The following is a 16,213-nucleotide window of genomic DNA, read 5'->3' as shown; positions in this document are numbered from 1 at the left end:
AAAATATTATAAATGCCCAATTATCCTAAACCTCAAAACAGCCCAGCCAATTGGATAAGTTTAAAGTTTTCTCTACATTTATCTAAATTTTAATTTTCTAAAAAGCTGTTTACTTTTAGTTAATAAAAGTTTAATGTAAATAATATTAAAGTATTTTAAAATTGAAGATAATTTACTTTAAATACTTTTGGTTAAATACTTTGTTTAAAATATCTTTTATTTTATCTTTTTTTTTTTTTTCATTTTCATTTTTTTACCTTTTTTTTTTTTTTTTTTTTTTTATAATGTAAAAGTTTTTTTTTAGTTGCTTCATTAAATTTAATATTTCAGTTGTATATATTTCACTAATACATACACTTGTTCATATAATACACTTGTACATATTTCACACACAATAATGCACATGATAAAATAATTTCATTTTTTCAATAAAAACATAATTGTTAAAATTTTTTTTTTTAAAAATATTAGTTTTTAACTAATTTTGTTTCTAGGTATAGTTAATTTTCAAATGAATCTTTCAGAAGAAGATTTTAAATGTAATATTTGCTTTGAAGTACTTTTGGAGCCTACAACACTAACATGTGGTCATAGTTGTTGCAGATTTTGTCTTGCTCAATGGTGGGTAACATCAAGAAAGTCTAACTGTCCAGAATGTAGAGAAGTTTGGGAAGGTCTTCCTAAAGTAAATGTTACCTTAAGGTATTTTTAAAATAGTTTATTACTAATTGTATATTTTTATTTTAATTGTATATTTTGTCATTTTTTTCTGTTGCTGATTTATTCACTTTTTTCATATGTTGGTCTAAAACAATAGTGGTTTATAAAAGTTCTAAGCTATCCATCTTCACAGCCTTATTTACCTTAGTGCTTTTTTTAAACAAAATGGAATGTCTGTTTGGGTGATTTCATCTATGAATGTTACTTGAATGTTTAAGAGTATGAAACTCTTTTATTACTCATTTCACAAAAAAATTTTTTTTTTCTTAATCATTTCCCAAAAATATTTTTCTCCTGCTTACCTATAACACAAATTCATGTTGGAATTCTTTGATCATGTAACTTGCTGCCATGTTTGTTTAGTGTTGACATTTTTGCAGTTTATAACGGGTGGTTACTAAAGTTCTGGATGACTTTCAAGGGCAATTACTCCCCTAGTTTTTAAGCTAGAGATTAAATAAAAGTATTATTAAATAATTTTTAGTCCTTTATTTACTTTAATTTAATTTTTTTCAACCTGTCCATTTCTTCGGATTCAGCCAACTCTAAGACAAGTTGACCCAAAAAGTGAAAATACAAAGTTGAGGTCAATTTTTTTCAGACAAAGCCTTATTTTAGTTTGTAGTTGCTTTACACCTTTTGCTTGCCAGTTACCCTCATACACTTTGCATTTCAAAATAGCCCAAAAGTCTTTGATTGGACAACACTCTGGCACAGCTGGCGGATTGTCAACTTTTTTGACAAAATTGATGTCATGGGCCTCATAGCAGTTGATCACGGTTTTGGCATAATGCAATGATACCAGGTCTGGCCAAAATACGTAATTGCCAATGGTATGTTGAGCGTTGATAAACAGCACTAATCTCCTCTTGATACAATTCTCAAAAAATGGCTTGTAAATAACTTTGTCAGAAGCGGCAAGCCAGATGAGCACCTTGGGTTTGAACTAATGCTTTTTGAAATATTTAATGTGAATGAGTGGTTCTAAATTTTCCCCAGTCACTGTGGTCTATCTAAAAAATTATCTTAAAACAAGTAAAATAACTTATATATAACTAAATCAGCTTTAAAATGGATGTAAGCATAAAAAAATAATTTAGCTTGTAGCATTTAAAAGTCAGTTAGAATTTTAGTAACCACCCATTATTTTAAATCAATTTTTTAATGAATTTTGAATGAGCCAAATATCATAAATTATCTAAGTGAAATTTTGGATAATATATAGTAGGTAGATTTGTTTTGTACATAAATTGCACTAAAAAATGGACATTATTTCTAATAATGTACCATTTTTGTTGTGCACCACATCATAATCTTGTACTTCTCTGTGCATTATCAGATCATCCACACAATGAAATTGCCAACGTTGCTACTGCAACATTCAAATGTCATGTTTGGTACCTCTCTGAGGTTCTTATTGCATTTGCCTTTTTTGGTGATGGTGTTGCTACAGAATAAAAGTGTTTGATGGTAACCACACCCCATGAACTCATGTAAGGTTGCCTTGATCCAAGGGTTCAAAGTAAGTTTGAGTTCTGAAATGAAGAAAAGTTTGATTTAAGTTGTCAAGAACAACAGTAACAAATTTTTAGCACCAAATAAGTTTACAATAAATGCCAAGCTGCAGTGATGACCTTGAAAAATTTGGACACTAAATTGACTAAGCAATTTAATGCTGCTAAAACTGATTTTATGCAGACTTAATATGACTAATGGTTAATTATTATATGTATCTATAAGAAACAATTGTAATAATGAACATCTGTATCTTGTAAATAAAGGCAATATGCTAAATAATCAATTCTCCTAGGTCCTTAGTGTATTTTGTGTTTTTATATATATATATATATATATATATATATATATATATATATATATATATATATATATATATATATATATATATATATATATATATACCTATCTCTTAGTTGCCACAGCACAAATTAATAAATATGACTATAAGTTAATAATAACTAACTAAAATAATGACTAACTATACCTATAAGTTGAGCAACTCTTTAAAAATTTTTTTCTTAGCTATAATTTTTATTACTTTTCTACAACTGTTATAATGTAATAAAAGATCAGAAAAATTTGTTTTTAGAGAAACCCTATTGTGTTCTTTATTAGTCTAATAGTCTAATATATCTATAATATGATGTCAATTATATATGCTTTATAGTATATTGTGGATCCTGTTATTTTTTACTTGTATTAAAAAATAACAAGTCATGTCTATCTTCGCAGTATCTGTCCTAGATAGACATGACTTTTTCAACTGTATAAAGTTGTTTATAGAAATTTTTCTTTATTTAATAGTCTGGTATGTGCTGTTTACAAAATACCTGAGTTCTGATTTAAATTTAGTTATAAAATGAAATTTAGAAATACAGTGAATAACTTGTTTCACGATGCAGTCGAACAACGCAAAGCTACATTAGTTAACAGTCAGCATTATCGTGATACTATTGCTAAATTTGAGCATTTAAAAAATGAGAGGAATCAAAGAGTTGGTATATGGCGCCATGGTTATTTATTTGCTGCAGTGATTGTTGCAGTTCTTGTGGTGAGACTTTTTATAGTTTTTTTTTAAAAATGTTGGGTGAAAGTAGCTGTTGATATAAAATACAGATTATACATGTTTTATTTTTATATAAAATCAACATGCAATCATCAAAAATGATGTTCAGAGATGGAAAATAATTTTTAGCAGTGTAATACTTTTTAAGGGGTTAGATGTAATGTTTTTTGTATTTCTTTAGATTTACATGAACAATAAGTATGAAATTTAAGGGATTAGATGTAATGTTTTCTATATTTCTTTAGATTTACATGAACAATAAGCATGAAATTTAGTACCAGAGTATTTATTAGTATGAGGAACCCACAACTTGTTGTGTAGAATGGTGCTGTAGTGTGGAAGAGTTTTAGCATTTTGGGTGTCATTACAATTTACATTTATAAAATATAGAAATTAACATTCGAAAGATATTGGTTGACCCCAACATGAATACATACATACATACATATATAGATACATACATACATACATACATACATACATACATACATACATACATACATACATACATACATACATACATACATACATACATACATACATACATACATACATACATACATACATACATACATACATACATACATACATACATACTAGGGTGGATCAAATACCCCATGTTTTTGTAAACATTAAAAGTTTTGACTGTACCTAAGTTAATTTTTTTCCAATTATTGTTTTAAGCTTTTGTGTGAAATTTCAATTTTCGAAGTCAATTTTTAAGGGATCCTCCGTTGATGCAAAGTTTTGTATATAGATTAACATAACGAATAATGTATTACGCGACAGTTATAACAAGAAAAACAGCTGGAAAACTTATTATTAATTTTTATTAAGTTATTTAGTGCTTACTTATTGTCAGTAAAGTTAAAAATACAGTAGTAATAGTTTACAGTGCATAGTTAGTTGCTTATATAAACTTTAGCTTGATTTTCTTAAATCTGGTTGCCTTTGACAATCCTTTTCGATCACTTGCAATTTGTTTTGGTACACTGCTTCATTCTTGGCAGCTATTTAAATGTCGCTGCTAAGCTTAATCCCTCTTTCTGCACAGTCATTAATGATATTTATTGCTTGAATATTAGTGATTGAAGCTTGATATGCTCCAGATTCAGGCAGCAAGAAATGTCTTCATTTAAGAAGCTTGGCTGCAGTTTTAGTGCATAAAATTTAAACCATGAATCTAATAGAACAAAATCTGCCAGTTTAATTGATAATGTGATATATTTTTTAGAAGGGAACTGTGGCTTTGCAAAACCTGTCCCATATTGTCCTCTTGGGGATGTAACAGATGCGGCTGGTTGAATTTCAAGCAACTGGTTGGCTAAATATATAGCTAAATAGAGCCAGAGGCACCATTTCTGCAGTTAGATACCACAAATGGGGCTGAAATGCACATATGGCACTTTTTACCATATTAGCATTTACTTCTTCATATTGCAAAAGTTTGCAAAAGAGCTGAAGTTCGTTCCAAGGAGCATCTGCAGCTGATGAGTACGTCATCCACCATGTGCTGTAGACATGTGTCATAAATACAACAAAATCATATATTTTTTGCACTTGGTGGGTGGTTGTAATACTCCCTTGAGGAAAATTGTTAATATGCCATTGCAACAGGCATATTTTGATAGAATAGATTAGTTTGGCCATCCATCTTGCCTTGTGTAATGCACCTGGTCTGTTAAAGGTGATAACACTGTCTTCTGTATCCTCTGTATCTAAGAAGAGTGTGCATAGATAAATAAACTCCTTGTAATCATCGCGTCTCATTTTAAGCTCAGCTTGAGTAGCCCTCAGGACTTCAGAGCTGCATAAGGAAAGAAAAGTTTTGGCTTCTTGACTGTAAGACTTCATCAAGTCAAAGTGTGTTAGAGAAGATTTCTTAAACGTTTTGCCTATAAGACTAAAATTCTTTGGGAATTTTGAAAAAAGAACTACATCAGGTGATCTAGAAGTCTCAATTTTAAGATCTTCAAATACATGTGAAAGCACAACTTCCCCAATAAGATGGCGACAGCCAGACCATAGCAAGACTTTACCAAGTCTTTGTTGGATTGTCACACATGCTGCAGAAACGTGGCCTGTGTTTGAGGTGGTTGTGTCAAATGTCATGTTGACAATTGACTCTGTACAATGCCAGGAATTTATCAGATCAAGTGTTAGATTATCTATTTTGTTGCCTGAGCTTTCTTTGCCAGATGGATATATTGGAACGCCAAGTAGCTTCAAATTTTCTGCATTTCCAACCACTACACAAAGCCGTTCTTTAGACACGTTCTTATCAGTTACTTGTTGAGCTGCAGACATATTCAAGCGTGTTGCTAAAGCAGCAAGTCTGGGATGTTTCAATATATCATAAGGAATAAATACAGATGTCCCAGTGTGTGAGGAACAGTGATGGCATCTTTTACTTGTCTTCAGAGTTTCAAAATTCATGTCACATTCACCTCCATCGCTAATATCTGTATCTAATAGGATTCAAGTTGCTGTTTCTTCTCCTTCATTTGCTCTTTGCTTCTCTTTAACAGCTCTTCTCTGTGCCAATTGCTTTTGCACAATACTTCGTTAAATCTTTTTATCTAATATGCTATCTTTTGATCCAAAAGTTGCAGTTCTGTTAGTTTTCATGGAGTGGAGAAATGCTTTTAGAAAAAAGGTTTTTGTGCATTCAAATTTAGTTTAATAAGGATCAGGAGTAACTTATCTTTATGAATTCTTTTTGTAGATGCTCTGAAATCTCTTTTAAATTTCTGTAAAATTTTCATGCTTATCAATCCTCATTTTCATGCTTATCAATCCTCTTTTTCATTCTTATCAATCCTCATTTAAATTGTAGAAGAAAATTCTAAAAATGATTATTTATACTAAGTTTGTAAACTTGATAAATTTGTTAATTATTATATTAGCATATTTATATTCATTTTAAAGCTAATTACTTTTTCTTAAACAAATAAAATAAATAATTTGATATAATTTACAGTTTTTTTTATTAAACAAAACATACTTGATAAAAATTCTGCAATCGTTTAAACTTTCGTTAATAGCTGTAATAAAAATATCTCTGTCAATATACACATATTTCTAGTTACTAGTAGTAGGTCACTAAGTGTGGCTATTGACCTAATATATTCGCTGTTTTAAAACAAATCTATAAACTGATTAAAACTGCAGCACAATACAATCTGTTTGCTGTTCCAACTTTAAATTTAACCCTATGATGAGTGGAGGCATCAATTTTGAGAAACTAATGGAAGCAGTAATATACTTAACATAGTTCTTTATAAACTGATAGCGTCCAAATAAATTTCGCATTTAGAGAAAATTATATTTTTAAAAAGAATATAATTTCATACCAGGTTTCCCAGTTAGAGTAGGTATGTTAATGAGATCTCATGGCTTGCCAGTCCCTTAATCAAAAGATAATAACTTGCATTTGGTTAAATTAAAACTAAAAAATTCAATTTTGAAAAGAGAATCTTGATCGCCATAAAATTTCCAATGAAACTGTCTTTTTAGTTTAATAAGATATCATTTTAGTTTTGAGAGTTTGAAATCAATTTTTTTTAAAAAAAAATTTTTTTTACTTGGATGAGAATTTTAAACTTTGCTTAGACACAAACAAACTTTTTAATATAATACTTAAAAATTTTAGATAGAGCAGAAAATTTTATAATATTATATAATGTTATTATTAGTGTTGTGAATGCAAAAATGAGAATCTGTGAAGGAAGCCTCTGGTCCAAAAATATGCAAAAGATCAAAAAGAACAGGCCAAATGATCAGATCAATCTACTAGAAATCGTTTAATACAGTAGTGGTGTAAGCTAAAATTCGGTTTAATGCAGTAAAGTTTGATTTAATCTTCTTTCTATTAACCATAACCTTTCTATTAATCATAACCTTCTAATCATGAACATTTTTTTAAAAAAGTTTTTTAGCTTTCAAAGTGGCAAGACAGCTTAACTCTTCATACTCCACATTTAAATACTTCTTTGATTCACCAAGTTCTTCCAAATAATTCTCAACAATGTTAGTTATTTAAACTACTTTAAGTTGGACCGAACGATAACTTAAACTGATTTTACAAATCTCATAAACTTCTTTAAATTTATTATAAAGCTCGATTTTTGTGTTCTACTAACTGCTATTCTTTATGCCAAATTATTTAGTATTGGAGATGTATTTTTAGTTTTCTAGGCTTGGGTTATTGTTGATGAAAAGGGCATACATCTTTTTTGGCATAAAGTTAAACTATTTTACAAATTAAATTCACTTCAATACCAATTCCAAGATAAGCATTAAATGGTCTTTTATGTTCTAAGAATAAGACATTTAAGAAGGCTAAATTTTCTAACGTTCCTATATTAATCAAACTAATGTTCCTATATTAATCATACTTGAGCGAAAACTTTGTAAACATTTTTGACAGCAGAGAGCTTGTTTTTAAATATTCCAAAGAAGGATGTGATGTTTTCCAACAAAATTTTGAAAGTGTTGACTTCAACACTTTCGCAAAATTCTTTTCCACAGACTTTTTCTTGACTTTTCTGATTTGATATCTTTATCTTACTGTTTAAGAGCTGGCATTCTTTAAACCAACATAAACATAAAATTACATAAATAACATAAAATTACATAAATTAAACATAAAATTACATTTTTTTAGTTCTTTAGAGCTCAATTAAATCCATTAATTACTATTTTTAACTTATTAATTTCTATTTTTTATTTTTTTAATTATTATTATTTTTTAACTATTCTAAATGCAGCTTAAAATAATTTAGAATAAATATACAAATTTACAAAATATTTTGAGTTTCCCACTTTTTTTTAGGTTTTTTTTTTCAAATTTTTTTAGGTTTTTTGTTTAGATGTTTTTTGTGTCGCTAGGATACCTTGTCACCAATAATATTACTAAGTACCAAATTTCATAATGTTCATGTAAATCTGAAGAAACAAAAACACTGCACCTTAACTAATAAGAAAAAGGTTACAGTGATAAAATTTTTTTCCCAAAAAAGGATCTCGCTCATAAAATCTTCAAGTAGTGAAGTAAACCTTGGTATACCATTTTGTATAACAATAATTTCTTGAATAATTCTGATAAGCAATTTCTTTTTTTTTCCTTTTTGTTTAATTGATGCTCTAATTTGTTTTTCTGACCAAAGCTGATGATCATGAATTATGTATGGTATAATGATATGTTTAAATTTTGTGAATGATGATAGTAACAAAGTTTTCATCATATTCTGCTTGGGGTAAAATGGCTGCCAGTGCACTTTATTGGTATACACTATGACACTACTTAGTTTTATGCTGGTGTTTAACTATGGCAATTCTGTTGGCATAAGTTTGCTTATATATTTATAATTCTTTATCAAAATTGTCTATGTTTAAAGATAATTGCTGTTGGATTTCGGTCGTTCAAAGGAATGTCAAGAAATGATCTTATGTCAAAATCTATACATGAATGGTCACCAGAAGATGTTGGGTATTGGTTTGGTGAGTTGGGTCCTTGGGCTAAAGGCTCTTTCGATAAAGAACTTATTGAAGCAGGTTGGTAAATAGTAGACAGATTTATAATTATTCAAATCGATTATAAATTATAAAAATATGATAAAATAATTATATAAATATGATAAAATAATTATATGTATAGTTATGTATAATATATCAACTTTTCATAACAAAAATCTTTTTCTGCAACTGGAATTGCAAATAAAACAAAAAACTGAATAACTAAATCAATTTAAGCTGCTTTTACTGGAATTACAAACTCAACTCCAAGAAAATATTGCACAACAATTACTTATGTTTTTTTCCTTGTCAGTGAAGCTTTTAGTTGACTAGAGCTACGTATGTAATTGACCATTTCAGAAGGGGGTGAAACAAGTGAGAAATCATTTTGAGATAAATGAACAAAACTGTTTGTGCTGACTACCTATAGCAATGTCACCTAATGTAAACCCCATTACTTACTCTACTCCATATGATACTTTTTTAATATTTGTACTGATCTCTCAGTGTATGTTAGATCCAGAAATAGCTAATAGCAAGTTCATCAAAACAGTATCTCCATCTGATTTGTCATGTTGAATTGCCCCTAAAAATGGAATCATTTTTAAAAAGAAAATTGGGGTATTTGAACCCCCTTTTACTGACCCCTAAATATAAAAACATGCTGGTCAATTATCAATAGTAATGCTTAATATGCTTTAATTCTTCATTCGGAAAATTTATTTTAATAATCATATATTTGAATATTATTACTGAAAACTAAAGAACATTTTTTGATTTTTTTTTCCTTAAATCTTTTTTAAAAATTTAAGGTAAAAAGCATTTTTAAGATAAGCTTTAATGCATTTTAATGCAGTTGATGTAATTTCTTTGAATTTAAACCTTTAAATAGATTAAATATGGAGCTTAAGATGCTGTTATCAAATTTTCAGACTTATTATTTCATAAATTATTGTAGATTTTCAATTTGTAGATGGCGGTATTGATGGCTGTCTTGGTGCAATTGAAATTTTAGTAAACAAGATTACTGCTGGATTCTATCTAATAGGCTGATGAATATAGTATATTTTCTTAAGGTATTGATGGCAGTTTGTTGATGAAGCTTACAGAGAATGATTTAAAAGATTTTAAAATGACAATTCCAGTTCATAGAAGAACAACTTTGGCAGCCATCGAAGAGTTAAAGAAAGAAATGCAGAATCAACAAACAGGGTTATGGGAGTTCAAGGTTTAACAATATACACACATATATTTTTTTTAATTAATAAGATGTATTTTACTCACAGCAGCAACAGCAACAACTGAACCCAAGAAAAATATATTTTTAAAATTGAAAGGGTAAAAGTTGCATGGCAAGAAAACTGAAAAAAATGTTTGTTTCATCTTTTTTATGTTAAGTATTAAAAAATGTTTTTTTTAAAAAAAAAAAAAGTAAAGTACCAAATATACCAGTATGTATGTATTATTCACTTTATATATGTTATTATACACCGTACTTACCTATTATACACCATATTTATGGTATTATTCACTGGCATATACAGTATTGTGCAGCCAGGTATATATGATAAAATGAGGAATATGATAAGTAAAAATAAAATAGATAATATGATAAGTAAAAATAAAAAGTACTCTCATAAAAAGGTATTAAATTTTTTAAGAACAAATTTTAATTTTTTCTTTAGCAAAGTGTAAAAGAATTGTTTTTAATTTTTAATTGCAATGATAAAAAATGGTTAAAAAACTTTTTACTTTTATTTTTTTTTAGTTTTTCCTCCTATGTTCATATATATTAAAAATGACTATATATATTACACACTATATTATTATTCAGGAACGGAGTAATGGAATGTCAATTTTCATAATGTTTGGTTTACGTGAGTTTCCGCGTTCCACTCTTATCTATCTATACTTGTTCAATTACAGAGATGCCTTCTTGCCAATGTTTTTTTGTTCAGTTAGGTTTAAATCAACTGATATTAGTTGTACTCAGATGGTATGTTGTAATATTTAAAAATGTTAAAGGCTTCACTGCATATTCCCCTTTTCTTTTTTTTTTTATTTCTTTGTATTTTAAACAGCTCTTTAAAATTACATTAAAATAAAAAGGATTTACTTATCTTAAGTCTGATTTATTAAATGCTTTCTTTATTAAATTTTTTTATTAAGTATAGCAAAATTCTCCAACTTTGGGCAATTGGCTTGAGTTCTTGCCACTAATGTTTTTTTTCCCATATTACTTGGTGGGTCGATTTGCTTCACACTACTTAGATATAAACTATTGGACTTCTCGTGTGGTAATTTTACATGCTATTCTTATGACAATAACAGAGTTATCAAACATGAGACTTTTATTGATCCATCGAAGGTTAGAAGTTATTATTAATGAATAATTGTTTCTGTAAGCAATTTTGGTAATTTTGTGTTCATTTTATTTATTATAATGTTTAGAGTTAAATTTATAGAACATTTGTAAAATGGAGATTTCTTAGTTTTTCATTTTGTTAGAAACATGTTTGGTATTGGTATTGCTATACCACTTGTTGATATATTGGTTGTTACAGTAACCAGTTGTTACCATATGAGTCATAATAAGTTTATAAAGTTAAAAATCAATCAGTGATAGTAAACAGTCCTACTTAAAAGTAAAACTTTTATTCAATCTGTCTTTTATTAAAAATCAGGAAAAAAAACACAAAATTTTTAATATTCACAGATTTTTTGTTTTAAATAGTTTTTTATGTCTTCAATAGTTTTTTTTTTTTTTTTATATCTTAGATGAAAATTTAATTCAAATCTTCAACTGTTGACATTGTTGTCTGAATTCTTAGAATAAAAAGAAAAGGCATTACAATCTGTTAAAAAATGTGTTAACAATTTCTTTTAAAACACTTCATATTCCTAGTAGTCTCAAGTGTTTTGGTACACGACTAAAAGTATTCACTGTGAGTGAACCATTAAATATATTCACTTTGCTTGGTGGTTATTTGACATTTCATTTCCACATAAATAGTTTTTAGCATCAGTTGTTTGCAGTCATAGAAGAGGACTCATTTGAAAGTTGTGTTGTTTTAGTTTAAAAACTGTGAAGTTGTCAGAGGATACTAGTGAAAAAGTTGACTGTCCAAAATCCAGCCATCCACATATTTTAAAAGTACCACAAGCCATCCACATATTTTAAAAGTACCACAAGCCATCCACATATTTTAAAAGTACCACAAGCCATCCACATATTTTAAAAGTACCACAAGCCATCCACATATTTTAAAAGTACCACAAGTCATCCACATATTTTAAAGGTACCACAAGCCATCAGGGTGGTGAAGGTCCTAATTGATTGGAAACAGAGAATCTTGTTGTGGTACACTTAATTTTTGACGCAGATTATAATAACACGATCAGTTTACTTCTGTCAGCTCTAATTTTTGAGATATTTAAGATTTTCTCACCCAACATGGCCATCTACTATTCTATTCTTGTGGACGGGACTCTGGACGTATCTCACACAGAGCAAATCACCTTTGTTCTCTGCTTTGTATACTTTGGTGCTGACAAAAGATGGACCGTGAAGGAGCGCTTTCTGAGGGTCGAGAATCTTGAAAAAACATCATTGAATTATATTAACAGACCATAGTTTCCCAGTATATTTCTTCGGGATTGCATTAATTGTCGAACTTTTATTTTTGAAAAATTTGTTCTATTTATCAAAAATTTGTTCGGTTGTATTTTAGATGTTGTGATAAATTGAAAATTAGATGTTAAAAGTTTTTGACTTGGCATAATTACGAAGGTATCTTGAAGCATATTAAAACATTTAATGCTCCAAGCATACAAAGGACACACCAAGATAGTTGCATAAAGCAACAACAAAAGCCAAAACTCAAAGTGTTATGGTGCTGGTACATAGGCAATCCCTACTGATGAATTTTGTTTACTGACAAAAAAATCTTCACCTTAGAGGAATTGTTTTAAAAACAGAATAATAGAATGCATACTCTGTCATCATGAGATGCAGCAGATCTTCTTCTTCTCTGATTCATTCTTCTCTGATTCATTCTCTGGTTCATTCTTCTCCTCTGGTTCATTCTTCTTTGTCTTTGGACCTGCTTTTAATGGGATCGCTAAGCTTTGTTTTTGTGAAAAGGAATCATATCTTTGGCAAAAATCAAACTAATGTTTTGGAAAAGCTTAAGCCTCACAATGTGACATTATTTACAAACAACCACAGACCTTTCAACAAGATTCTGCACCGGCGCATAATGCAATATCAACTTGAGTTGCTCAAAAATTTGGATTTTGATACTGATAAAAAAGCACAGTTTTCTTATGTCAGAAAAGCTATGGCTATTAAGAATGTTGATGAGAATTTGATTAGTTTAGGATCAGACATTCCCAATTTACTATTGGCATTCAAAGAGCTAACTAGTGAAGACCAAGTGTTTCTCAAGATTTTTTTTGAGAAAAAAAAGTTAATTTCAAGTGGAAAGTTTACTAGAGAGTTTTACTAGAGCATTGCAAACTTCAGGAAAATTACTGCTAAAGTAGTACAAACTGCAATTTCAAAAGTATTTGCTATCATTTTCAATTTACCGCTGTCTTTCAAATAATGTAACATAATAGCCACTCTTTTGTCTGCAGTTACTGCTCTTATATTTGTTGTATAAGAATTTGGAGAAATGTAGAGTTGAAGAAGTGAGACAAGTTTAAAAAAGGAGGTTTTATGTAATTGGAAGTTTTTTTTCCAAGATTGCTCAGATGCAATTTCCAATATGAGGTTTTTTAGCCCACTAAACCAAGATATTTTATTTAGCCCACTAAACCAAGAATATTTGTTTACATGCAATTAATAAAATTAAAGGCTATAAAATGGTTTCCTTGCCATTATATAAACAAGTTCTTACTTTTTACAACTTTATGATCAATATACAGGTTGTTAATACATAAATTCATGTTTTACAGTTTGTTGGCTTATTGTAAACAAATATTTCATCTCAGTTCAGTGGGCTAAAAATCCATATAAGCATAACAATATTTATCTCACCAAAGTGAACCAGTCCTATCCATATAAACAGTCCCTAAGGGACATATGAAATTCAGATGTTAATTTTACTGCACGTTCAGCGCAATCATTAACAACACACACTGATAAAATAATATTTTTTGTACTGCTGCAGCCTTGCTGTTGTGACCATGTTTCTCAATAACTAACAAGATAATCATGACTTTGTTTGAGTGCATAAAAAAGATTTATTGAATGTTTTGTAACAAAATCTGGTAAACTCTTTTACTAGAATAATTTATGAATTTGTGAAATTGTTTGTTTGTTTTTTTTGCTGGCCTGTGTAAGACTCTAATCTCTGTGTAAAGTTTTAACCATAAGTCTTTTGTCATCAATATAAACAGAATCCAGAGCTCTTTTCTTCCTTTACCACTTTGCTATCAACACTATAAAAAGCTGTTATTTCTTCTGATGCAAATAATATTAAATCATTGAACATTGCAAGGTACAAAAACAACACTGAACTGTCTAAGAAATTTGGTGCATAAAAAAAAACGAAAAAAAAAAAACAACAGAAAACCATTAATTAAATGGAGTATCATCAGGAAATGCTAACCTTACCAATCAACTGCAAGAAGATGTGCCCTATGCTTAAATGAAAAAACTGAAATTGCCATTTGGGGCACAAGTTTTTTAAACAAAAAACAAGAATTGGTGAGTAAGTTTAGGCATATGAATAAATACATTCTTGTATCATTTGACAGTAAAGACTAATGTGAAGCCATTAATAAGAGCTTTTAAAGGCTTTTTCTTTTTCTTTAATGTTTTTTTTGGTAACACTTTTTCATAATGTATTTTGGCTGGTGATTGCTAGTACACCGATATGAAACTTTAAGTACCAACAAAGTTGTCACCCTTTGCTGTATTTTCAATATATATACACATACATATATTCACACATGTTATGGTGTTTATATATATATATGTATTATATATGTGTTTGTATTATGATTGGCTGAAGCAAAGTATTTGCAGAATTAAAGAATTCTCAAACTAAGCTCTATGACTAATAGTAATTTGAACTTGGTTCTTTTAACAAAATAGCCTCAAAACAAAGCGCTTTTTTGTGCATCTGAAAGTTAACTTTTTATGCAGAAATATGAATGCTTCTAATAGCAGGTGGTTCATCAGATTGTTGTATACTGAACACATAGAGATATCAGTTTTTGCAAAATAATATTACAAAAAAATTGTATTTTGAATTTTGTATATTTAATCTGAATAGCTTTTTATTTTGTAAGTAGAAAAGTGTATTAAAAAGAAGCGTTGCTTATAGTTTAAGTCACACCGTGATGTCACGGTGTGACCAGTACAAAATCTTTGAATATTAAGACAATAACATCATCAAAAAGACAGTTGAAACAAAAGAAACCAATTCATTCGGATTTTTATAAGATTGGTATAAAAATAATATTTAATAAAACAGTTTATTAACAATAATTTCAAAAAAAGTCTTGTAAAATTCAACTACATTTTTTTATTAAATTTTATCTAGTTAACTAAGTATGATATACTTGAATAAGGTTTCATTTCCATTTTATCACTAAACTGTTTTAAGCCATGGGCACTAAATATTCCAGGCGTTTTACAAGCATTATTAATGCTTATTTATTATAATTTAAATTATAAGCATTAGCTTATTTATTATAATTTAATGCTTATAATTTTAAAAAGTCATGAAAAAAAAAGCCATGAAAGAATTAAATCACAAAGAACAAAATCACCGAAAAAAAGACCAACTTTGATGGATGAATTAGTCAAAATAAAGTTTATTTTTATCATAAGATGCACAATAAGTAACAAACTGTGGAAACTTTTGAATTAAGCTGTTTAAGAAGACTTATTTTTATTTTAGGTCAGCACATTACTATGCAACCAAGTACTTCATATATGTAGTCATGTCGTCATTTTGTATAAAGGTTTTGCTGCATTTTTTACCTGTATTTGTGGCAGATTGTATATTCTACTGGTTGCTGTATGTCAGTCCGTTTGATGCATTTAATAGATTACTGAAAAGATTCTGCACAAGAAATGCACCACAAAACATTGATCTGGAGGATCACAATCATGCTGGAAGAGAACAACGATGGGGATTTAACTTTCAGTGGCATGCCAGACAATACTAAAATTAATCAAATTATTTGGAAAAATTGATTCAGAATATTGTAATAATATTATATATATTTATATATATTTTTGGGTATGATTTATTGAAATTTAATTTATATTTTCTTTATAACATGATAACAATTCAAACATATAAACAGGGTTTGTTCTTTTATATTGATTTTTTTTAAAATTACTTTACATGTTTTAGTTGTTTTATTTTTATG

At 28.6% G+C, this 16,213-nt stretch overlaps 1 protein-coding gene across 2 annotated transcripts; it reads left to right on the top strand.

The window, feature by feature from the left end:
- Nucleotides 1–455: 455 nt before the first annotated feature.
- LOC149878695 (bifunctional apoptosis regulator-like) lies at nucleotides 456–16,143 on the top strand. Of its 2 annotated transcripts, none has more exons than XR_016446876.1 (7): nucleotides 456–702; nucleotides 3,109–3,289; nucleotides 8,704–8,860; nucleotides 9,898–10,049; nucleotides 10,656–10,817; nucleotides 10,991–11,189; nucleotides 15,736–16,045. XR_016446876.1 is itself a non-coding variant. In XM_090071567.1 (7 exons), the coding sequence occupies exons 1-7, from the start codon at nucleotides 512–514 to the stop codon at nucleotides 16,004–16,006; spliced, it is 1,308 nt and encodes a 435-aa protein (XP_089927693.1). In that variant the 5' UTR covers nucleotides 456–511; the 3' UTR covers nucleotides 16,007–16,143. The 2 variants fall into 2 exon arrangements, 1 of the variants encoding a protein (XP_089927693.1); XM_090071567.1 differs by having other exon boundaries at nucleotides 10,996–11,189; nucleotides 15,736–16,143.
- Nucleotides 16,144–16,213: the final 70 nt, after the last annotated feature.

The sequence above is a fragment of the Hydra viridissima genome, unplaced genomic scaffold, assembly GCF_058129835.1.
Source record: "Hydra viridissima isolate aposymbiotic clone 2 unplaced genomic scaffold, HvirCarnegie_v1 scaffold_14, whole genome shotgun sequence".
Taxonomy (NCBI): Eukaryota; Metazoa; Cnidaria; class Hydrozoa; order Anthoathecata; family Hydridae; genus Hydra; species Hydra viridissima.
This window is presented reverse-complemented; position numbering and strand designations above follow the sequence as displayed.

Coding starts and splice junctions, on each gene's coding strand:
- LOC149878695 (XM_090071567.1), top strand. CDS start 512: ATGAATCTTTCAGAAGAAGATTTTAAATGTAATATTTGCTTTGAAGTA. Junction 8,861..9,897: donor TAAAGAACTTATTGAAGCAG/GTTGGTAAATAG, acceptor TATTTTCTTAAG/GTATTGATGGCAGTTTGTTG. Junction 11,190..15,735: donor CTTTTATTGATCCATCGAAG/GTTAGAAGTTAT, acceptor TTTTTATTTTAG/GTCAGCACATTACTATGCAA.